Raw genomic sequence first — 22,570 nt, 5'->3', positions numbered from 1 at the left:
GGAAAGAATTACTGATCTCAAAGCGCGGGCAGCAACTCCACGCACAATCCTAACAAGTTGCGACATCCAGCGAATTGCTGCCGATCTTAAGATTTTTAAGAGAACTATATGCTTCTCCAATGCTCGGTAACACTGTTTGGGAAAAATGAGGCTGTTTCCCTATAGTTGGTTCTCTGGTTCTTCGAAAGTGCATTGCAACATCGCGCCCGCACCGTACTAGCCGTAGAAGGCATCCTGCATTTTTCAGTACAACCTTATAACTTAACCTTCCAACTCCGGACTTACCGACAAACAACAAAACCGGTTTATAGAAGGAGTTATGCTGATCAACGGGTTGGTTGACAGTTCTTACAAATAAACTTCAGGGGGTTCTCGGGGCACGCTTCTGAATCGAGTCATGTGGTCTGACTTAAATATGGATAGTTGGGCGGTTCATTGCGGGGATAATGTCGCATGTATACAACTCTACAGTAATTATACAGTACTTCGGGAGACTTAAGCCGACTGCCCTCAATAAGACAACTCTATTTCTGAGGACCGATCGTCATCGGCCAGGGGCTCTCGTGCGATTGGCCTGCAATAGTGGCGCATAGTGGTTAACGAGAGCGAAAGCAGAATATCGGACATCGTAAGATCATGGGTGTCTACTGCTAGATGCTACCTTCTAGACTCGATGGGAATGCAACATGGTAAGTAAGATATAAGCCGCCTAGTTCCTCCCTGGCCTTCGATGCATCAGTTTCCTGGTAGTTCATCCCATCTTGACTCTTCAGCCCACCAGCGCAGCGTTGTCAGCTTAACTTCGTTCACACATTCTTTCTCGGTCAACAAATCTCAACAATCGCTACTAAAATGAAGTTCGCTGCTGTCTTCCTCCCTCTCATCCCCGCCGCTCTGGCCGGAGAATGCATTCGCGACGGCGGCTGCCCCGGTTGTGGTCAGGTTGCCAGCGTCAGCTACGTCCAAGACGGAAGCACCTCCACCGCTACGGCTGCCTCCTACGGCTCCGTCACCTTCTCCGACACCACTATTACTGTCAAGAACACGTCCAAGAAATGGCTGTTGTTCTGCAACTACGGCTCGGCATGCTTCCCCGTTGAGGCCGGCGATACTTGCACCTCCACCCGCCAGTCGTCCGACTCCACTGCTCTCGGACTTCAAGTGTGGTCCCAGTAAAAAGGTAAGTTCTGACCAGCTAAACGTTTCTAGCGGTGAAAGCCAACTGACACGGATGCTCAGGGATCTCCAAAACGTGCGTCTGGGATCGGCGTGGCAGCATGGCGCTGAAAGCTTGGACAAACGCGCGGGTGTGACAAACTGACAGGAGTCAGGCGGGGTTGATGGTTCCACGTCCCGCCAGTCGTCCCAATTCTGTGCACGGCGCCTGAGATGGCGAGTACGAATACGTGGATTGTACACTTTGTGCCACCTCCACAGGCAAATAGCTGCCAGTGCACTTGGTCTGCAAATTGACTGAGGGTGTTCAGAAACCAAGAGACATCGAACGGCATTTACATTTTTCACGATGAACCAAGTGATACCTTGTCTCGTGCTCTGTGCATTGTGATATTTATAGACCATGGCCATTCCCGCCGACAGGGTTGATGCTCGTTAAGCTACCCCTTTCCCCTGTCGCGCGATCGGCACCTCTGAGAGGATCTACTTAAGGAGTGACACTATGACCCGGCCTTGTGTTGAAGCTAGACAAGGACACCGAATATGTAGATCAAGTATGTACATGTAAAGGAATTGAAGAACAAAATGTTGCCACACTTAGGTGACGTTGTCAAAGAAATTGGGTTCAGAAAAAATCGTGAGCCGTAGTTGTTGGCGTCTGCCCGTTATCGTCGCATCCTCAAGACTGCTTGCTCTCGATTCATATCTCTCGTTCGTCGTTCTCGTATTCGTCTCATGATAGATCTTCAACGTTGAGAAGAACGCTCTGCTTCAAAGGAACAAAGCCTTCTCTTCCGAGTTGCCTCAGCAGCTCAACCGCCCGCGATTGGGGTTGTGAAACAACAGAAAGCTCGCGGTAGTGATGGAAGTTATCCACGAAGTTCTTCTCCGGGAAGTGCGTGCGCAAAATGTCAAGGACGGTATCAAAGTTGAAGGGCTCAGCCCAAGCAAAAATTCTCTCGCTGCGGACGTTTGGGAGCACTGCAGCAGCCACGTGAAGTCGAGCGTTGTCTTCCACATCGACGAAATACTCTGTAGTCTTTATGAGCTTCTCGGATAAGCAAGAGGTGAACATTTTCCTATGCACTTACGTGGTGGAATGCTTGCTAGACGGTCCACGTGCGTTCCGTTCCATAGACTCTCGATGAAGGACGAGGTTGACGAATGGCCCTGATTGGCCGCATCCAGAGCTCTTCCAAAGTTGGTTCCGGGAAGCACTAACACCCAATCAGCTTCATTGCACAATCCAAGTATCCATAGAACTGCAGGTTGCTTACCACTGCTGACTATCAAGTCATAGCGACGCCGAATATTCTCGTGATAAAACTTCCACACTGCCATCTCAGCTTCTACCTTACTAGCGGCATATATATGCCACGCTCGCTGAGGGTGGTACGGAGCCTCTCTCCATGCTATCTCCACCGACTCAGTATTCCAACTGTCGGAGTTCACCTCGATTCCCTTCTTCCCGGGTCGAGGGAGGGCTGCAGCAACGGAAGAGCTGGTGAAGATGAACCGCTTCACACTCGCCGCTTTGTTGGCGGCCTTCAGAGCATTCAGAGCCACAGTGATGCTGCGAGGAATGACGCTCTCGGGATTTGGGCTAAAAGACACCGGGGAAGCAGTATGGATCACAGCAGAGACGCCTGTAAGGGTGTTAGCCTCTCTGGTGTATAAGTAAGAACTTCAAAATGTTCACCCTCAACCGCAGCGTCAAAAGCGCCCTCCTTCTCCATGTCCGGCAATGAAACCAACATGAAGTCGCCCTTTGGTCTCTGTCTCGTCAGCGCCTCTGGGAGCCAGGCGCATTTCGAAACGTCGCGAACTGTTCCGCGGACGTTGAACCCCAGCTGCAGCAGTTCCTTGCAGACGTGGGAGCCGATGAAGCCGTTCGCACCCGTCACCAGGACTGTTGAGCCCTTTGGAATGGCGAATTTTCGTTCCGGAGTCATATTGAAGAAACTTGAGGCTGAAGATATTGACTGTCCGTTACAAGGATGACGAGTGCAGAACCACCGTGGCTGTTCGCAGAGCCAAGAAGTGCGGCTGTTTGTCGAGATGGCTGCGTTGCTGCGCGCGGTGACCGCCAGGCATCCCGTCAAGAACGAAAACGAAAGCAAGCGGATGATTTTATAAACTCTACTGATTTTCGAAGGCTTTCTGAATGCATCTAAGGCTCAGGAAAATCTACCCCGCCTTTTTATTTAGATAGAGGTTTCGTGTCTGTCACTTGTGACATTGTTCTGGTGGTTTGAAACAGCCTTTTTGCCAGAGACCGTTGTCGTTGAACGCCAAGTGGGACTCCTGGAAAAGGCCCAAGATGACAAAATGGGACCCAGAGCCGATGCACCCCCACGACATATCGCGAGAAAAGAGCTACTTGCACCGATAAAATAATGCGACACCAATTGGTTCTTTGCGGATGAGTCGGCATCAGAGGAATTTTTCCATTCCTCTAAAAAACCTCGTCCGAACATTGAGGATTCGTATGGCTGACAATTGGTTCCAAGGGGTTGTAGTTACGCAAGACTTGACATGGGACTCAAACAGTACCAGAAACATGAATTTTCCGACTGTCTACCAGAAACGATACATGCTGCAAAGTGCGGTCTTATTCAGTTGCTGAATCCAAATTTGAGGCCTTTTCTTCTTACGTGTATTTTCTTTCGCACCAAAAGTTAGTTTGGCAACTTGATATGCCATGTTGCGGCGATCCCCGCCCCCACTTCATGACAATTATGTGCAACTTATTCTGAAATGGCCATGTGTTGCAAGGATCTCCTTTTACTCAAGCTATGGATGTTCAAACAGGTTGCCATTGTGTGGCGCTAGTCAAAAGCGAGAATTTGTCATTTCTTACTCGACCTCCTCCAATTGGCCATTCATACCATCTTTTCCGAAGATGTCAATCGTACGAGTGCACTGTTGAATTACCTGGAAGAGGATAAACAAAAGGCTGCTTACTAGTAGCTTCCAAACTCATTCAAGAGTGCCTTGATGGCTCTAAGGGGTAAAAATAAGGAGCATTTTCTCAAGCTGAATATTCGCAAGAGGCCGTTGCAGGTAGACCAGTAGATTCATCTCCAACAAAAGTAAGTGACAAGTCTCTACTGTATACAATAGCGGGTCCCCTTTGGATTAGAGCGTTCATTAGATTATCTATGGTCTTGACTCTACCGGCCTGAAAATCTCTTGATGCCAGCTGCCTTGATTCGTCTCCACGATTTCTAGACTCAGCCTGTACATACCTAAGTTTGCCACGCTACCTATTAATACTTCGCAAATTATAGACCCACGTGAAGGGAACCCTGTAATGATACTCTACGGAAGAACATCAATTGCTCGCTCGCCATGACACTTACACCATCTTGACGACCCTGTCTGCCCTTAATTGGGGATGTAATGGCTGATGTTCTACGACACAATATTTTACGTCAGTCAAAGGCCAATATGAGCGTCTTTGCACTTGTGCATCATGTAGCAGACCTGGATGAAGCCAGAAATAAGATCATAGGCGCCAAGACATCTAGAAAAAGGGTAAACACTCACACAATGATGGGATGTAATCGTTCCACATGTTGGTCATGGTCTAAATACAACGTCCCCAAACGCTACGATGCTACGACCTCATGATGAGGACGGCATTCGCCGAGAGTAGAACTATCAAGTCCAGGCCGCTGTCCGCGAAACTTCGGTCCCGGACGGGGCTCCTCCTCGCTCTCGTATCCCGGCACAATTGGTCAAATACAGCGGGAAATATGGGGCTCTTAGCGGCTCGCACTTGATCGGAGACCGGCCGTACGCAAACGTCGAATGACATTCCACCTTCAAATAGGCAGTCCCCCTTACGTAGGGGAACCTAATCTTGTGCATTACTCATGTGGTAGAGTAATTATGTAAGCCGTCTAACCCTTTGTTGGACTCTTGCAAATCTGCCATGATGAACATAATGGCGATGGTTTACCGGTTGAGAGCCGCCGCTCTTCTTTGGCGCTGTATCTTTTAACACCCCAAGGGAAAATATGCAATCGCAGGAGGGGAATGATGCTCCCGCCAACCAATTTTCATGCACACAATGCCGAACACGGAAACTCAGGTGCGATCGCGCCCGCCCGCGCTGTGGACGGTGTGCTAGGCTTGGGGACAGCTGCGACTATCCACGGTCGAGAAGAGCGAATGTCGGCAGGAGAAAACGCGTGCATGAGCTAGAGGCTAAATTAGGTACGTCAGTTCTGGTTTCACCGCCTGCGATGATACGGGACTCATTACAATGTGTTCTTGGGAACCAGTTAGTCTTACACTCTTAATCTTATAGAGCAACTTGAGCGGCTGGCAAAGACCGGAGACAACCCTTCTGCCTCTGAAAATGACGAAAGTCCGCCTCAGCAAATCGCCGGCGAGAGTGCTGATTGCTTGACGGGTGGTTTGCCGTATGCGACGACATCTACCAGCGGTACTCCAGATCAAACTCAACCCCCACTAAACGACAAGACGTCTTTCACAGATTTACTCTCCCTCGGACTTTTTGAGCAACCACCATCTCAAGACGTCATTGAGTTTCTGTGAGAACTGTCACTACTGCCTATTGGTTTGAGATTATTGAAGTTATTACGTTTCTAACTCTACCGGCAGAACGAGGACCTACTTTGAAAAATGGCAATACGCTGCGCCAATGTTGCACCCGACTCGGTATACCATGTCATTGTACTTGCCGCCTCATATGCAGCCTCCAATGTGCCTACAATACATCGTCATGGCCTCTGGCGCAGAAGTGGCCAAGACTCACCGGCAGCTAGCCATGCCGTTCTACCATCGCGCAAAGGCATATGTAGAAGCCGATGAAATGAGAGTGAGTTGTGCGGCCCTTTTCACTGAGAAATCAGCCAACTTTGGCTTGACCATGTTGCTGACATACTAACTCAAAAAAAGGGTGATGGGCAGTTCTTCGCTACTGTAGCACATGCTCAGTGCTGGACACTGATCGCCAACTTTGAAGCCCAGCAACTCTACTTTGCGCAAGCTTCAATGAGTCTTTGCAGAGCCATCAGGATCGGTCAGATGCTCGGCCTTCACCGGGTTGACGGGGAACGTGTCGATGCGATGTCTCTACTTCCGCCTCCACAGGACTGGTCCGAGGCAGAGGAGAGACGGAGGACGTGGTGGGTAATTTACTGCTCGGATCGGTTGGTTGGCGGTAGCACAGGCTGGCCAGTCATGATCAACCAGCAAGATGTAAGCAAACAGCATTTAACGCCGAACCCTACCTACCTAGTTGGAGAAGACATGATATCTAAGGTCTGACCGTTCGTGCTCACATAACTTTTTGCAGATTACTACACATCTCCCTGCGTCAGAAACGGCATTTGAAACAGGCGTCGAAGAGCAGACGAGTCCACTGACGAGCATTCTCCTACAAGAAGGTCGCGACTTCTCCGCCTTTGCAGGACGGGTCCTGGCCGCGGCATCCTTCTTCCAAGCCTTCCAGCACTCGACACGGACATTACCAGACGATGACCTTACCGACCTACGTACAAGTCGGAACTGGAAACGCCACCGTGAGATTGACAACGACCTAGTGGGTCTCCTTGCTGCCCTCCCGGATGACCTGACGCTCCCCCAAAATATCCAAAGCCGCAACGCCACCTTTGTCAACGCCATCATCCACACGTCGGTCATTTTGCTACACAGAGCAGCTCTCGCCAGGATAGGGTCATCCGGGCTGCCGGAGCACATGGCGAAACAGAGCCAGGCACGGTTGATCTGCGCCGCCGAGGAGATTCTTAATATCATCCGAATGATGCCCGATATCACGCACACACTCAAGAATCCTATAATGAACTTCTCCATATACACTGCCTCTCTCGTGTTCCTCGAAAACTGGGATACGTCAGCCCAGGATTATCGGCGGCAGGATAACCTCGATTTTATCCTTCGCATCATCATATTGGCTGCCAAGGTATGGAATAACCCCGTCACAAAGTCCACAGCGGTTCAGCTCGCGGTAGATATGCGAAAGCGAGGTCTCGAATCCGAGGCAGTTGACAAGGTGAGCACTCGCAAAGTCCTTTCACCCCCATCTGGAAACCCGTTATCAGACTGTACTGATTCAGATTATGTAGGCAACCGAATTTTCATCAGGCCTTGATATGGAACCTATCATGGCAAAGGGGTCATCTTCATCCTCCAACTTCGTGTACCAGGGCAAGATTACGGACGATGCAGCACACAACATGCCTGATTAGTAGCTGAGCCGCAATTGCTCTGCTCTTGAAGCTTAGCCTGTGGAATACCATTGCTATCTTGGATGCGTTTCACTATCGAAAAAAGCCGAATGCCTGTAAGCTGAGTTGCTTCAGGTGTTCCAAGGCTGCGCCGTCAAATCGTATTTCGAGGGTTGGCGATACATCAGGTAGTAATACAAGACTTTGAATGCTGATTTGCGCCTTGAGGTGCGGCCGAATCACTTGTAAGTCGTTAATGCCAGATTGTGTTTCCACCGTTTCTCGCAGTACGTATCGTGCTTGGCACTTCGCATAACGGTGTCCCAAGAAGGCCAGCGGTCCATTTACACCACTTCCCTTCAAAAACCCTTGAAAGACGCTTGCCCAGTCGACTCGACCACCGTTGGCGATTGAAGAATATCCGCTCCGTAAAACCCGATGACAGGAGGTAAGTGGAGGCTAGAAGGACAGGGCACGCAGCAGCATTGCGTCTTCTCTCCAGAATAACGCGCCGCGAGGTCTCCAGCTGCCCTCAATCATGGCCAAGCAGAGATGCGGGCTGCTGGCTCGGCCGCCCTATACATGCTCAAGGCCGGTACTTATCACCGGAGTAATTATGGACGAGAGCTGCCGGTGCCCGCCGAGACGACCCCCGCTCCTCAAAATCATCGATGAGATCGCCTAGGTCGCCGCACTCCTAAACAAAATCGAAACAGAACAGCATTCAGAGCCTCAAGCCACCAGTCAATATTACGCAACGCACCGCTGCCGACTCAAACTGGATGGAGTCCATCGCCCCCAAAGGCGTTGTCCCCTACGGCGATGATCTCTCTTACGCAGTATTCTGCGTTGCAATTTATTACGGCGCCATCAACAACGGTGAAACTCACAATACAATACCCCCCCCCCCCCCCCCCCCCCCCCCCCGCCCCCACCCCCGCGGCCGCGGGGCGGGCGGGGGAAACGCGACACAACCACACCCAACACCACACCACCCCCCCCCCCCCACACCCCCCCCCCCCCCCCCCATCAAGCGGGCCATTAACGACGGGCGGCGTTGCGGCGAAAAATGCAACGGCTCGACGATTAAGAACGCCATCATCTACTTCCCTCTCACGCAGCACAATGCCTCTTCCCTTAGAGGCGTAGATCATCGGCGATACCACCAGTCGCTCAGAACCGATCACTTTGAAGTCCCTCAGCCGTCTCAGGGTACTTCAACGGACGAGTACACCAGCAGCGGGACTGCTCTAGACGGGCACGGTTAGCAGTAGTGTGTCAACACGGCCAATCTACACCGCCAGACCTGCAACGTCATCATCGACGTCCGCCCAGCGCCGCCCTCAGAGGATGTGGCATGCCTCAACTACCAGATAACCCAGGCCACCAGGTCAGAAAGGACTGGGGTTGGGTGTGGAAGTCGATAAGCATGACCGATGTGAACAAAGGCCTCAAGTTTGTGCTTGACTATCCCGACGGCAGCACTGGGTCGTCGCTGGTTATGGACTCGCCCTTCACAAACGTCGGTGCCGTCGTCGTTATTCAGCTGCCGTCATCTGAACTCAGCTCTGGAAGCACCGGCCGCGGCATTGAGAACACGGCCATGTCGGGTGTCACCACCGCCGTCGCCGACACGAACGACCGCTCCCTGCTGGCCGCGTTAACCAGGCTTGGCGAGTGGGTGCTGGCCCCCATATATTCGACCTCAGTCGATGCTAGTACGCGCTCCTAACCATCTGCGCCGTGCTCATTGACTTGGATATGGCTACTGATGCAAAGGGACCAGCGGCTCTCTGGGACTACCACGTCCGGGTCGGCGGTGCGACGGGTCCCGACTTGACGCCTACTGAGAGTGCCCGGGTTAGACCACTGAAATCGCCCCGAGCTGTAATACTGCTACCTCTGATGGTGCACATTGCGCCGGGCGCATCGTGATACTTCGAGAACATGTGGCTGTGGCTGGCTGCCCATAAAATTGATGGCCCAGATCTGGAAGATGCCAACAACACCATGGTACAGAACTCGATCTACGTTGCTTACGGCCTGCTTGTAGAGAGCACCGGGGCAACATGGCTCTACGGCACGGCATCAGAGTACGTGGTCATGTACCAATACAACTTTCACAATGCCGCGAGCGTCTTCGCCGCCATGATTCAAGCAGAGTGACCATACTACAAGCCGACCCCAAACCCGCCTGCCCCTTCCGCTAGCTCCGTCGGCCTCTTTCCGGCCTACTCCTGTGCCGCTCGCAACGAGTTAAGTGGTTGTGATGCATCGTGGGCCGTTGTGATGCACGGCTGCGAGGACCGCATCATTGCTGGCGCTGGCCTGTACTCGTGGTTCTCGGCCTACGCCCAAGATTGTATCGGTGGACAGCTGTGCCAGAAGGCACACGAAGGGGCGGCTACTACCGTCAATTACCCACTCATGACCGCCAGCCAGGACGCGTGGATGAGTACAATTACGGTGCGGCCCATGACGCTATCCAAGTTGGGCTTCGAGGTAATGACAATCGGGGGTTCCAACGTGAAGAGGGACAGTGGCAGCCTGAACCGCCGAGCCTTTGAGGACTTCTGGCCCGTTCCCGCTACGACTGCCGCTTGGCCCGTCGTTATTGACAACGGCTCTGATGGTGAAGAGTCAACGGCGAGCCCTAAAGCGCCTTATCCGACGCAGCCTCCATCCATCAAGTCCGGCTCGCCACCGCCGCAAAACGGCGCCTGGCCAGCAAAAGCCCTCCGGCCGCGCATGGCCGCCGCCGTAGACCCCAACAAGGAGCTGAACGATCGCCTCAAGGACTGGATGTGTCGGCAGGCTGCCGAGTCACCCAGTCACTACGACATGGACATGCTCGAATGGCCCAGGAAGGGGTGGAAACAACAACGACTCGGAACAGATGCCGATGGGTGACGGCACTGGCTGGGAGGTCCCCAAGATTTCAAAGAACGGCACCATGAGCCTGCCTGAGCTTTCCCCCCCTGGGGCTCAATGTTGAGTGAGCTTGGGCGCATGTGCGAACAGCCGCTTGAATCGAAGACCACCACCACCACCACCACCACCAGGGCGCAGACGACTCAGCCTTCCCAGCCGAAAGCAAAGCCGCTCAAGCAGGCCGACGCCAAGCACAACAACGTGAAATGCTACGGCGAGGGGCGCAAGATGAGCAACATCCGGCTACAGAACGGCATCAATTCCTTCTGCAAGAACATTGGCTCCGACGTTGGCGTCCAGGCCCGCGACCTAGATGGCAGGGCCGCCGCCGGGCAGCAGCAGCTCCTGAGCGGCTCCAAGAAGGAGTACATCAAGCCCTTTTCTGTACAGGAGGAGATTAGCTTCAGCTTCGAGGTGCTCTGCGGCTGCTCGTGGACGTTCAGCATGGACGAGTGTACGCGATACTTCAAGACGCCTGTCGATAGCTGTAACTGTGGCGGGGAGAACGGTAAGCAGGGCGGGTATGGGAGTAACAACTGCCTGAGGTGGAAGACGGATCCGAATAGCTCGGCGTACTAGTGGTTCTCGAGAAGGACAGCCTTTTTGCCTAAGTGTTCTTTTGTAAATTCTTGTATACCTATTTATTTTAGATTCTCTTGGGACATATCAGTTGCTCAACATTTAATGTACTAGACATTTACTATGTAAGGAATAAAAAGGCTTCACGATGTCAACTTACGGGGTGTAAAGTGACATGGGCTACCCAATGGCACCAAACCCACGAGGACCCAAGAGACTGAGACTAGATACTTGAGGAACAGGTATGCCTCAGCGAGTAGCCTCGAAAACCATCTCCATCTCTCTCTCTCTCTCTCCCCCCCCTAACACGACACTCGATGAGGAAAACACAACCAGCAGCACACGCTAAAGTCTTCCTCGTCGTGATGGCTTCGACAGAGTGCCTCAGGCGCGCAAACATGACAAACAACTCACGAGCATAACATCCTCAATAGCGACATCGAATAATTGGCAACCTCATTCATGTCTTGCGTTACTTAATACACAGAGCCGCATGGCATGCACTGCAACTCAGCTCACACATACACGCCGGGTGGCTAATTACCATAGCCGAGCTGGGGCCCCTTTTCTACCGCACCAGCAGGCACCCTTCGAGAACATGACCAGCGTAAGAGAAACTTGTCTATCGCATCCGGAATCATTGCTAATAGGCCCCCCCTTCTTCCGCCCCCTAGCGCCGTCCCCCCGTCCATTAATGAATCAGTAAAATCAAATTGCCCGCAATGTCTCTAAACCACTGGTTGGATTTGTAGTTGCGGGTCGGCACGTCGGCACACCGGGTAGGAAGGTTTGGATAACACAACAAGTAGACATAGCGTTGTTACATGCCATCAAAGTCGCCGCCAAGATCGTCCTCGTCCAGATCTCCCTCCTGTATCTCCTTGGCCATCTCACGCTCACGTTCGCGCGCCTCCTGGGCATTCTTCAACTCCAAGCGGTGCTGGTTCATGGGGAATCGCATGGCCTTAAAACACGGTATTGTTAGAGTGTATTTTCAGATGGAAATGTGCTGGAAAACTCACCTTGACGCTCTCATCGTGGAGAGCCAAGCATGCGCGAATTCTGTCGTGGAAGGCTTCACCAGGCTCCCGCGTAGCGTAGACGTCGCCGACTTCCTTGCTCTTCATGTATCCATGCTCGCGGTCTAGGGTAGCTTCGATAACACCATCGCGGATGGCCTTGGCGACAATGTACTCGGCCGACTCTTCGCTACCAAGGTCGAGGCGGATGCAGATATCGCGCAGGGAAATGCGAGAATACGACAAAGACATCATACGGATGCCGGTCTTGATGACGTTCTGGCGCAGGCGGAGGATCAAGCTGTATGTGCCGTCGCGGCGGAAGGTGTCGGCGTGATCCGCAATGATAGTCTCGAAGTTCTGGACCTTGCCAACCCGGACGGCCTGAACAAGGAGGAAATAAGGGTGCAGAGAGAGCTCCAAAGTGGGCTGGCGGAAAGTAGATCTCTCGGGAATATCACCCATCAACAATTCAACCACCAACAGAAGCTTGGTCGCCGTCTGTGAGAAGCCGACCGCGCAGGCGCTTGAGGGAGCCTTTCTTGTCGCAGCTGTGAGGTGCTCGTGTGCCTCAGTGTATCTCAGCTGAATAGCGCGGATGCGTCCAAGGTAGTACAGGAAGCGTGCGACCTGGTTGTTGGCCGCGTTCTCGGGGAACTGGGTATGGGATACGAGCAGGTCGGCCTGCGCAATGTGAGACGTCAACAAATAGCTGCGAAGCAAAAGCACAATGACCGAGGCTTGCGTGTCGATATCCTTGCGGAGAACGGCGGTCCGCAGAGCAGCCAGAAGAGTGGGTCGAATAGCGACGACCGGAGACTGAGGAGAAGGAGGCTGAGGAGCGAGGCTTTCGCAGAACATTGAGTAGTAGAAGTAGACCTTGGCGGAAAGGGAGTCTAGTGTACGGCGGTTAAGCGTGTGGATACGGTCAGTGAGCTGCTTAGAGAACTCGGCTCCGTGTTGGAACTGCTTGGTGTCGTAGAGGTGGACCTGGATCAGGATGCCGAGGAAGATGTCAATCTCGGGGATGATCTCCTTCACCTCCTTCTTCAGGCCGTTCTTCGTCTTCGCAGGCTCGCTGTCTACCTCCATCTCCGGTCCGCTGGAGCGGCCGAGGGGTACGTTCTCGCGACCGATGGCAATCAGAAGCTGCTTGGCAACATTTCCGGAGGCAACGGTTGCGGGGAAGCTCTCGGCAATGGCCTGGGCGATGATATCGGGTGTCAGGCGCTTGCGGATGGTGGAAATCGACCGCAGGGCTCGGAGGGAGAATCTGGCATCGAAGAGCGCGACTGCGCGGTCCAGCAGAGCGAAATTGCTCTTGATATCTGTAGAATTGACATCTGTCAGCTTTCTGGTTTGTTTGCGGACAGATCAAGAGCTTCAGAACTGATAAAGCATGACGTACCTGCTACAGCCTGCACCACGGGGTCAACCTTGACCTCTGCTTCATCTGCTCCAGCCTCGTCACCCATCGCAACGTCTCCGTCAGCATCCGCCGGGGGAGCAGCCGCCTTCTTGGACGGAGGGACAACAACAGTCATCTCTTCGTCGCCGTCCTTTGCTCCCTTCTTGCCCTTGCTCTTTGAGTCGGCATCCTTGTTGTTCTTACGAACCCCGTTCTCGAGGGGATCCTTCCCGCTGCGTGAAGGTGTTTTGCCCGGCATCTTTGCTCAACCGGGTGTGCGTGGATATGCTGTGGGCAGTGTGTTGAGTGCTGCTTGGGATGGCAGCAGTCGGATATGATCGTGGAGTCGCGCCCGGGGAGGAGAGTGTGGGCGGGTTGTTTTGCTTAGATATGGCGTCCCGTCGGATGCTTCGTCTGAAAGCAAGGTGTTGAGGGAGAGAAAGTCAGGTGACACAGGTTGAAAAAGCGTCAGGACGAGCGGGAGTCGATCTCGGAGCTCTGTGAGAGTCGGCTGTCGTTGATGGGATTGCGTGGTTGCTGTTTGGCTGTTTGGCTCGTGATGCAGGAAGGTCCGATGGATGGAAGCTCAAAGATTGAATACCTGAGGCTTAGGTTGCTGCTTCCAGGCCGGGGGGGAACGACACAGACCGGGCAAGCACCTCACCCACCACACTAGCCGGTGCTCGGTAGCGGGTACAAGATTGTGGACCCAACGCGAGGCAGAAACACCCATCTTTGCGGGGGCTCAGCTACCGTAGTTTGTACACTCTACCTGATATCACTTAGCGAGTGAGATTGCCGGGCCTGCTGAAAGCGTGGAGCAACCCCCCCAACACCGAACGAGGCAAAGGCCACCAGGTCCAAAGCGGGAGTGACGTTGTCGATGCTGCCTGCCTCAGCTGCGTCGTCGTGGTGCCTTTTTTTAATTGTGCCACACTTATGCACGCCCCAGCTACCTGAATTATGTAATTATTCAGGGTCCGTCGCCGAAGCTCCCAATCCCGCCATCGAAGCTGTAGGCATAGGTAGTACCTGATCAATATGGCATATCACCTGAATTGGCATTGCACGCAACCTCCTGATTTGTTGCCGTCAAACACCATTCTGCCTCTGAATCTATATCACGCGCTAGGTTCGTCAGAATGTCAACGCCACCTTCATATTTGAGTCGTTTGCTCAGCTGAATGCAGACTGTTGCTTCTAGGTGCCTACTCTTGCTGTTGTCTTATCGGAACGGAGGCGCCTTTGCACCACCTGGCTCCAGCTGCGCTACCTTCATCGTGAGGACCTTGCTGGCCTACCTCCTTGTGGCATAATTAATGACACCACAACACTGAGACGGACCTAGATGAACACTGTGAATGGACTCGAGTAACAATTTGGGTATACCATAACTATGAAAGCCATGATGGATGACCACCGCAGCACCAGATATTGCTAGTCAACTAGCAATTGCTGTCCGTCCCAAACGCCTTTTCCCATGTCTCCCAAACCATACCGTTATGCCCATGAAAACCAATCCATTTGCCATTGTCAAATCATCCTTACTCCTGAAGAGGAGCCTACTTCTTTGCTGGGAGAAAGTTGACCTCCATACGTGTCGCCATGGACAAGTCCGCCTGCTGGGTATTGCTATCAACCGAGAAGTGCCTGAGGGGAGGACCAGTAGTCTGAGTCGGAGCAGATCTCGAGGTTGAAGCCTTCTTGGCCAGTGATGTAGATTTACGAGACCTCGCCTTGGACGAGGCGGCCTTGACCGGCGATGTCGCACGTGCTCCGATGTCATCTTGATTGAACCGGACGCTCTTTGTCGTGCTTCTCCTAGCAGTGCTTCGGTTTCTAGCAGCAGCATGCCGCGGTTTCTCGGTGGGTTCGTACTACTCGCCCTTACCCGAGGTCACCTTGGCTGCTTGGATGGCGCTCATCTTAGTGATCCAGGCAGTCGAGGGCTGGATCTTGCGCACGGTGCGAAGCTCGTCAGAGGAGTAGCCAGGGACGCGGATATTGTAAGTGCGTTCAAGGACAAGCTGGATGTCGCGAATCTCAAGGACCTTTGAGCCTCGCTCTTTGGCGTTGCGGCAAGCCGTCTCCAGGACGTTATCGACAAAGCTGTCTGCCATGGCCAAGACACTCTGCAATGGAGTTAGCAAAAGTTTGTCATCATCGGGTCGTCAGTGATAAGTCACGTACCTCTTCGACCTCGGGAGTCAACATGTTGATCTCCTGGCCCTCGGCATTCCCGCCGCAAACTTGTCGCACGAGCTCGTCCAATTTCTTCTTGCTGAGTACGTGATCGCCCTCAGCCTCATGGACGTATGCAGGGATCTTAGAAATCGCGGGCTGGCCCATGACACCTCCAGCAATGCCGCCACCTCCCGTGTAAGTAGGCCTGCCAGCGCCAGCACCGCCCGCCATCGCAACGGGTTGAGGCACGGAAGTAGCCTTTTCTGGAAGTTGCTTAGGGATCGGAAGTTTAGACTGCAACGTCTGAGTTGGCTGTGTCGGATGCGCGTGTTGTTGTTGCGGAACTGCTCCAGATCCCATGACACCCTGAGCGTGTGCGCCGGCCGAGCCAGGAGTACCGGTGGCCTGCTGAATGGGAGCCGATGTCTGGACGTTGCGCTGGTTCGCGCGGGAGACGGCGGCTGAGTGGCTGAGAGCTTGACCAGGACCGGCAGGAGCAGCAGACTGGGGAGTCGCCACGCGCTGGGTGGGTGTGCCTGCCGCAGGGAGTCCACCGCCTGCGGAAACCGACGCGATGGCAGTATTGACTGGCGGGGGGTGATGTTGACCCTGATTCATAGTTTGCTGCGGCGCAGAAGCCATGGGTTGTTGAGCTTGAGGGGCTTGGGATGTGGTTGGTGTCGCGGCAGAGGAAGCCGCAGCTTGAGCGGCAGCCTGAGCCTGCTGTTGCTGGAGTTGTTGCTGTCGGAGCTGCTGCTGTTGTTGCTGCAACTGCTGTTGTTGCTGTAGCTGTTGCTGTTGCACTTGTTGTTGAGGCAGCTGCTGTTGCTGCTGAGTGGGGGTGCCTTGACCTGCGGCGGCTGTGCCGGTCATTTGCTGGTTCTTCGCTGCCTCGATCGCGGCATTCACTGCCGTGGTAGGGTTCTGCGCGTTTTGCGTGGCCGGAGTGCCTTGGGCGGTCGGTGCCGGGCTTGCTTGAGCACCACCAGGCTGTGTCGAGGGCGGTTGCGACGCTGCGACGGCTGGGCTGTTTTGCTGTTGCTGAGAAGGCGGTCGTTGTTGTGCAGCCGCGCTCGCACTTGCCGCAGTCTGTCCCGCCGCGGCAGCAGCTGCCACCGCCGCTCTCGCCTTATTGATGCCCTCCTGGGACTTCCTGAAATTTTGGACGAAGGTCTGGGCCTCAGTGTGCATCTTTTGCGCATGATCCCTTCTAATTTGCAATTGCTTTGCTTCATCTGCACCCAATGCGCCCTTCTCCTGTTGATTCTTGACGTGTGCATCGATCCGCCTTATCTGGATTCCCTGCTGATCCATCTGCATCAAGGCCCTCAAATATTTCGCTTTGAAGTCATTGGACCACCGAGCAGCCGCCTCCTGGCCTTTATCTAGGATGCCCTGAGGCGGGTTGAAGGTCATCTGTCGAATATGGGCTAGGATGTGATCTGGAAACTGTGTCGCCTGCGGCGCCTGCTGCGGCGCAGTGGGAGTCGGTGCTGCCGCCGCTGGAGCGGGCGCGGGCGTGGGAGCATGCGCAGGCTCTGCCGTCGTCGTCGCCGTGTTCTCGGTCTTCGGTTCGGTCTTTATAGTGACGCCTCCGACGTTCGCTTGGCTGGCGGCGGTCGCCGGTGCTTGTTGCTGAGCCGGCTGGGCTTGTTGCGCGGGGGCAGCTGACTGCGCTGGCTGACTCTGTTGCTGTTGAGCCTGTTGACCACCCTGTTGCTGCTGTTGAGCGGCTTGCTGCTGAGCCTGTTGCTGTTGCTGAACCTGCATGCGGCGTTGCTGGAGCTTGTTAAGCAGCATCTTGGTAAAGTCCTGGATTTTCTTCTTGGCGTCTTGATGTTGAGCGGACTCCTCAGGATGCGTTTCATAATGATTCCACAACTGGCGCAAACCCCTCTCATACTTCTGCTTCTCTTCGTCGTTCAGAATGGGAAGGTTTCGCATCATCTCGGGTCGATACATGGGTGGCTGTCGCGCACTAGGCACAGTTTGACCGGCGGCGGCCTGGCCAGGCTGGCCTTGATTGTTCATCGTCGCGGTTCTTACGGTTATCGGATTCAGCGGTAAGATGGAGACAACTTTGACAGTATTCGAGAGCTTAGTATTCGATCGGAGAAAAAGTTTGAATGATACAACTAATGTTCTACACCCTGTTGGTGACGGAAGATGTGTAGACCAGCGTTAATGTTTCTGACGGATGGTTAAGAAGTGTAGTTGCGTCGAAGCACGCGTAGCTGGAAAGTTCCGTGTGGGGCTCAGAGGAGAGCAATGATTGGATGTTGCATCGACGCGCTCTGGCTTTGGAGCTCAAGGCTCAAACAGGTGGCAGGCGCCTCCTTCCACCAACACCAGCTGCCTTACCTCGTGACAAACCTGGTCGGCCTTGGGAGCTTCCCACAGGGTTGCAAGGTATAAAATGACTGGATATTGCAAACATTATCAAGGTCTCGAGGGAAATCTTTTTTTTTTTTCCGACGAATCTTACTGTCCGTGTGATGGCTGAATTCCTTGAAGCAGATGATTAGAACACAAAAAGAGTCACTTGTAGGTGCGCGGCTAAGGCAAGTACCTTGCTATGCAAGTGCCTATCAACAGAAGTAATATCTCGCTTTGAAGATCTCTTGAAGAGCTCCCGGCCTGCCTCATAAAGTCACTCATATATAGCAAAAGTCTACGTACATTAAGCAGGTCGATGGGGGCAACTTGTTTGTTGGCGGGAGAGTGCCCTTTACGAATCTCAAAATGTAAGCATCACCACCAGGTCTCATTCTTGTCCGATGAACGCAAATTGCAGGTATCCCTCTGCTCCGCTGGGACCCAAAAGACACCAATTTGATTGCAGAATCGCAGAGCCTCAATTAGCAAGGCAAAGGTTCCTTGTTCTTCCACAAAAAGCAGGCTTCTCGAACAAGACATGGGGCCCTCACACGGACACCACCAGCCCACCATCGACGGCCACACGTGGAGTTGCTCTCAGGTCGGTCTTCCTGCGGGAAAGGCCCGTCGGACCTGCAGATGAACGGGGGCCTTTGGGTCGTTGGGTTGCCCACTCTGGCGCGAACTCCCAAATGCACACTTGCGCAAGTTGACGATGCAGTGCATAGACGAAGAGGTGGGAAGAAGGGGGGTCATGCCCTAACGCGGAAGGAAGAACGACGATGCCTTTTTCGTGCTTCTGGAAGAAACCCCTCGAGGATCGTGGAAATCAGTCTGGACACTGAGAGTCTTTAGGGTATATCACATCTCACCAATGGAATGATAGAATATACAGTCTACTTGATCCCACGTTTCTCAGCAGAGCCGAGTAGCAACAAGACTACTGGGGTAAGAAAGAACCGGCTGTTGTCAGCGAAGCAAACAAATCATGTGTAATCGGGCCTTGCCGCTGGGGATGAGGGTTCTTCTCATCGAGCAAGGAATGGAAGAAAGGCTAAGAAGAGGGTCCGTCAGCGTTGGGCTGCAGGGAACCATACCAGTCTAGGAACTGCCCAGTGCCCACCTACGCATCCCAGTCTCTTCAGGGGTGCTGTGGTCTACTACGTAGGTCTACTGTGGACGGAGAAAATCCGACTGCAAGAATTTGGTGATTCGCGCAGGCGTTCTGAGATGACGATAGTGATGGATGATGGCAGTGCCAGGTGGCTGGCTGTATTGGCGATGATATTCCCAATGATGTGGGCAGGGCGGCAGGCTGGACTTGACTAACAAAACCCCCAGAGCTGGGTGCAAGTGCCGTTTTGGACGGAGTATGAGTGACACAACGTCGATGCCCGACGCAAAGCTGCCGTTTCATGCACTTGACCTTGTTGGCTTGCCTTCTAGAAATTCACCGCAGGAAATGGAATTGTAATTTGCAAGTCGCGACTTCCAGTCACGGCGGCATCTTCCCACCTTCCCGCCTTCCCACCTTCCCACCCTGCGACATGTGCATTGTTGTGTTACCATGGAATTGGAAAGAGACGGAGAGAAGCAGGAAGGCACTGATGACTGTGGTGGTCGCTCCTGCTCTTTCTCCTACCTTACGTTACTCTTGCTCCTGCCAGTTTTCGTTTCTGGACCTTCCGTCTATGGCTCAGAGTCTGGGGGTAGCGGGCGTGTGCATTCTGACCGCCTTCTTTTTCTTCCTCTCCACAAATCTGACCTGGCCACGAGCATGATGCATCCTGCCCCTCGTCACATCCACCCCTCCATTACACCTCAGAGAGGCTCAGACTACCTACGAATACAGTACACAAGAAGTCATTCCTCTCAGTCTCTCAGTCTCTCAGTCAATCACTTCCGCCTTTTTTTTTTCCTTTCGTTTTTTTCTGTCTCACACGTAGTCCTTGAGGCTCTTAGGCTCTTTGCTGCAGCTATGCGGTGGCTCGAGGAAGAGGGAACTTCTCGTGGAGCCATGCTGCAGAAAAGAATGCAAGTCGTTGAAAACGCCTTTCGTCTAGGCAATCTCGGCCCTCGATGATTGGGCACAAGTGCTGTCACACAGCCATCCCTCTTCTAATTCTTGCAATCTTCTAATCGTTCACAGCAGTCTTATGAATTTTTCCACGCCTATCAGGTCTCCTTCTGCTACTGGACGGGTGCCTATGGCCAGAGCCTAGGTACTGATGCTCGATACCTTGCTATCGTCTTCAGCGAGAGGCACGTATCTTTACTGATCGTATTCATCAGCCAGTCTCTGACAGACACGCGCAGCATCGTCCCAAGAAGGGACAGCGTCATGCTTTGTGGACGTTGACATAACATGCCCTCTCACGGTGTCAGACTTCCATATTACACCACACAACAGACGTTGAACTGAGTATCAAGCTTCGCAAGGACTAGGCACAGTCAAGGGCGAGGACAATAATCAGTCTAGACTCAGACCTAAACCGAGACCAGAACCCCACCAAAGGGTGAATGAAGTGTTATTATCCAACAGGCTGTGGGAGAAAGGCTTGACAGGCCAAATAGGGCTCCAGCTAAGAAAAAAAGAGGCCGACCAAGAATCGCCAATAGTCGGCGATCTGGCGCCTATCCACAGCCACACCCCTCCATTACCCCTCCTTCGCATCACGCCCTCTCAACTCTCGCGCATTGGACGTCCTCCTTCGCTTGATACCGTTCAGAACCCCCATTCCAGCCCATTCCAGCCGAGCAACCAGTCAAGCCATGGCGGCCCCGGTCCAGTCAGCCCGTACGCTGCTGCGGTATCCGCAAACGCGCGAGCACACACACACACACACATGAAATTCTCTCGACGCCGCTGCGGGACACACGGTTAGACCGGGGGAGTCCTGGAGCATTGCTGCCCAAAGTCCAACTTTGCGCCCCGCGAGAATGCGCAAAAGAGGAACCGCAACCAACCCCAACCGCCGACTAGACCAGACTTTTACTTCTGATAGGAAGAACTCCACGAGGGTTACAGTATCCAGCAGTGGCACTATGGAGTCCTTCACAGGAGCACTCGCGCCAGCAATGAGATTACACCGCAGTAAAGCAGCTGGCGGGCACCCACACGGCTCTAGCAGCACCAGTTGCAACTTGCAGCAAGTGGGCGAGAAGAGGCTCTCCCTCCTTCTCTACCTTACCTTAGGTGACCAAGGGATGGAGTTTCTTTGCTGCATGGAATGGCATGGGCATGGGCATGCCGCAGAGCTGCAGCGCACATGTGCAATGACTTCTTTTAATTCTTAATTCTCTCCCCATCCCACAGACTATTAGAAAATCTTTTTTCTCGTTTCCCCTCTCCCCTCTTCTCTTCTTGTGGTTGACTTGGGTCTACCTTTCGCTCGACCATCAACCGTCTGGCCGTCATATCACGTTCGATTCCCATCCCCTCTGCTAGTCAGCGCAAAGGGTCGATCGGTGGGAATTCAAGCATTATAGCAGCCACACCTATAAGACCGGGACTGTCTGGCCGTGCCAACGACCCGCTCTCGGCCTATCACGGGAGTCATTTAGTACACATTTTGGACGGTTAATTCAAGCAACACCGTGAGACTTGCTCACCACCACCATTACCACCGACAGCTCGGACATCCACAAATCCAGAATCCAGCGAGGAATCATAAAATCGGCAGTCCGTTCTTTTGGCTTGCCATTCCACTTGAGACGACAACGCATCACAACAAACCCAGCCAGACTCAGATTCGGATTCAGACTCGGAATTGCTTGCTCCGGCAATCTGTTGTTGTCGTTCCTCTGGTGTTCTTCCACGGTATTCATCCCACGCACCTCTTGCCCGACAAATTCCTGAGCCTTTCTTCTTGACCCAGGTCCCCCACGCTTGTCTTCGACTTTCCCCAACTCTCTTCCGTCCAATACATTCCCCTAGGCCAGCAGCCGAAGTCACCTCACTGGTACTATTCCTGCTCGCGTGCGCATTGCACCACCCTGTGGACTTTCTTCTTCTTCTCAATCAGCCATTTCGTACTGCTACCCGCAGCCCCTCAACAAGGCAGTCCCTGGTCACCCTGGACAAAGCCCGTGGTCCTATCGTCACCGCCCGCCCGATTTTCGTCGACCCCACACCCGGGATCCCGCACATCCCACGGTGTCTCCCCCGAAACATTCCTCCCCGCTGTCTCTCTTGTCAGTGTCGGGTCAGTGACACCCAGCTGGTTGGAAACCCCGATTTCTCTTTCGAAAGAGAACGAACATTGGGGACTTTCCGTCACTTACCAGTGGCCTGAACTGTGCTTCCATTCCTAGAAGAGACCCTGGCTTGTGTTGCTCCTTGAGTGCATTCGAACTGGTCCGCTTCCTCCCGCGCGCTTTCGCTCAATCTCAAGCATTTCCCGCCAGATCTATCATGACAACCTACAGCTTCAGCCGAATATCCTCTTCTCCTTGTCGGAGGTTCTTACTCTGGGTGTTGACGCCTTGACTTTTGCTACTTCACTTGATATACCACCTTCATCGGAACCAATCACATAACCAAGCCGATCTACTGGCTGTCGCTCGTTGGAGCTGATCTGATCTCATTTGCCCGCTCAACTTCATCTTCCCCGCAAGTTCGAGGGATACAGAAGAGAGAAAAAAAACCCGAGTTCCGCAACAAAGACACGATCGAT

At 53.4% G+C, this 22,570-nt stretch overlaps 7 protein-coding genes across 7 annotated transcripts; 4 read left to right on the top strand and 3 right to left on the bottom strand.

The window, feature by feature from the left end:
* Positions 1-852: 852 nt before the first annotated feature.
* CPAR01_07339 (uncharacterized protein) lies at positions 853-1,176 on the top strand (the record flags this gene model as incomplete). The annotated part of the gene is made up of 1 exon (XM_060491608.1): positions 853-1,176. One exon carries the CDS (start codon positions 853-855, stop codon positions 1,174-1,176), a length of 324 nt encoding a protein of 107 aa, XP_060350482.1.
* Positions 1,177-1,909: 733 nt separating this feature from the next.
* Positions 1,910-3,128, bottom strand: CPAR01_07338 (NAD dependent epimerase/dehydratase; the record flags this gene model as incomplete). Its single annotated transcript, XM_060491607.1, has 3 exons — positions 1,910-2,208; positions 2,268-2,822; positions 2,876-3,128. The coding sequence occupies 3 exons, from the start codon at positions 3,126-3,128 to the stop codon at positions 1,910-1,912; spliced, it is 1,107 nt and encodes a 368-aa protein (XP_060350481.1).
* A 2,123-nt stretch (positions 3,129-5,251) lies between these two features.
* Positions 5,252-7,418, top strand: CPAR01_07337 (binuclear zinc transcription factor; the record flags this gene model as incomplete). The annotated part of the gene is made up of 6 exons (XM_060491606.1): positions 5,252-5,272; positions 5,470-5,738; positions 5,809-6,025; positions 6,106-6,408; positions 6,506-7,222; positions 7,296-7,418. The coding sequence occupies 6 exons, from the start codon at positions 5,252-5,254 to the stop codon at positions 7,416-7,418; spliced, it is 1,650 nt and encodes a 549-aa protein (XP_060350480.1).
* Positions 7,419-8,826: 1,408 nt separating this feature from the next.
* On the top strand, positions 8,827-10,307 carry CPAR01_07336 (LysM domain-containing protein; the record flags this gene model as incomplete). The annotated part of the gene is made up of 4 exons (XM_060491605.1): positions 8,827-9,115; positions 9,184-9,257; positions 9,417-9,559; positions 9,608-10,307. The coding sequence occupies 4 exons, from the start codon at positions 8,827-8,829 to the stop codon at positions 10,305-10,307; spliced, it is 1,206 nt and encodes a 401-aa protein (XP_060350479.1).
* Positions 10,308-10,385: 78 nt separating this feature from the next.
* On the top strand, positions 10,386-10,907 carry CPAR01_07335 (uncharacterized protein; the record flags this gene model as incomplete). Its single annotated transcript, XM_060491604.1, has 1 exon — positions 10,386-10,907. The coding sequence occupies one exon, from the start codon at positions 10,386-10,388 to the stop codon at positions 10,905-10,907; it is 522 nt and encodes a 173-aa protein (XP_060350478.1).
* An 820-nt stretch (positions 10,908-11,727) lies between these two features.
* CPAR01_07334 (uncharacterized protein) lies at positions 11,728-13,593 on the bottom strand (the record flags this gene model as incomplete). Its single annotated transcript, XM_060491603.1, has 3 exons — positions 11,728-11,871; positions 11,930-13,254; positions 13,335-13,593. The coding sequence occupies 3 exons, from the start codon at positions 13,591-13,593 to the stop codon at positions 11,728-11,730; spliced, it is 1,728 nt and encodes a 575-aa protein (XP_060350477.1).
* A 1,303-nt stretch (positions 13,594-14,896) lies between these two features.
* On the bottom strand, positions 14,897-17,549 carry CPAR01_07333 (transcription initiation factor TFIID subunit A; the record flags this gene model as incomplete). Its single annotated transcript, XM_060491602.1, has 3 exons — positions 14,897-15,164; positions 15,213-15,466; positions 15,525-17,549. 3 exons carry the CDS (start codon positions 17,547-17,549, stop codon positions 14,897-14,899), a joined length of 2,547 nt encoding a protein of 848 aa, XP_060350476.1.
* Positions 17,550-22,570: the final 5,021 nt, after the last annotated feature.

This window comes from Colletotrichum paranaense, assembly GCF_030867605.1.
Source record: "Colletotrichum paranaense strain IMI 384185 chromosome Unknown Scaffold_5.1, whole genome shotgun sequence".
Classification (NCBI taxonomy): Eukaryota; Fungi; Ascomycota; class Sordariomycetes; order Glomerellales; family Glomerellaceae; genus Colletotrichum; species Colletotrichum paranaense.
The sequence above is the reverse complement of the archived record's forward strand: the minus strand, read 5'-3'. Positions and strand labels throughout refer to the sequence as shown.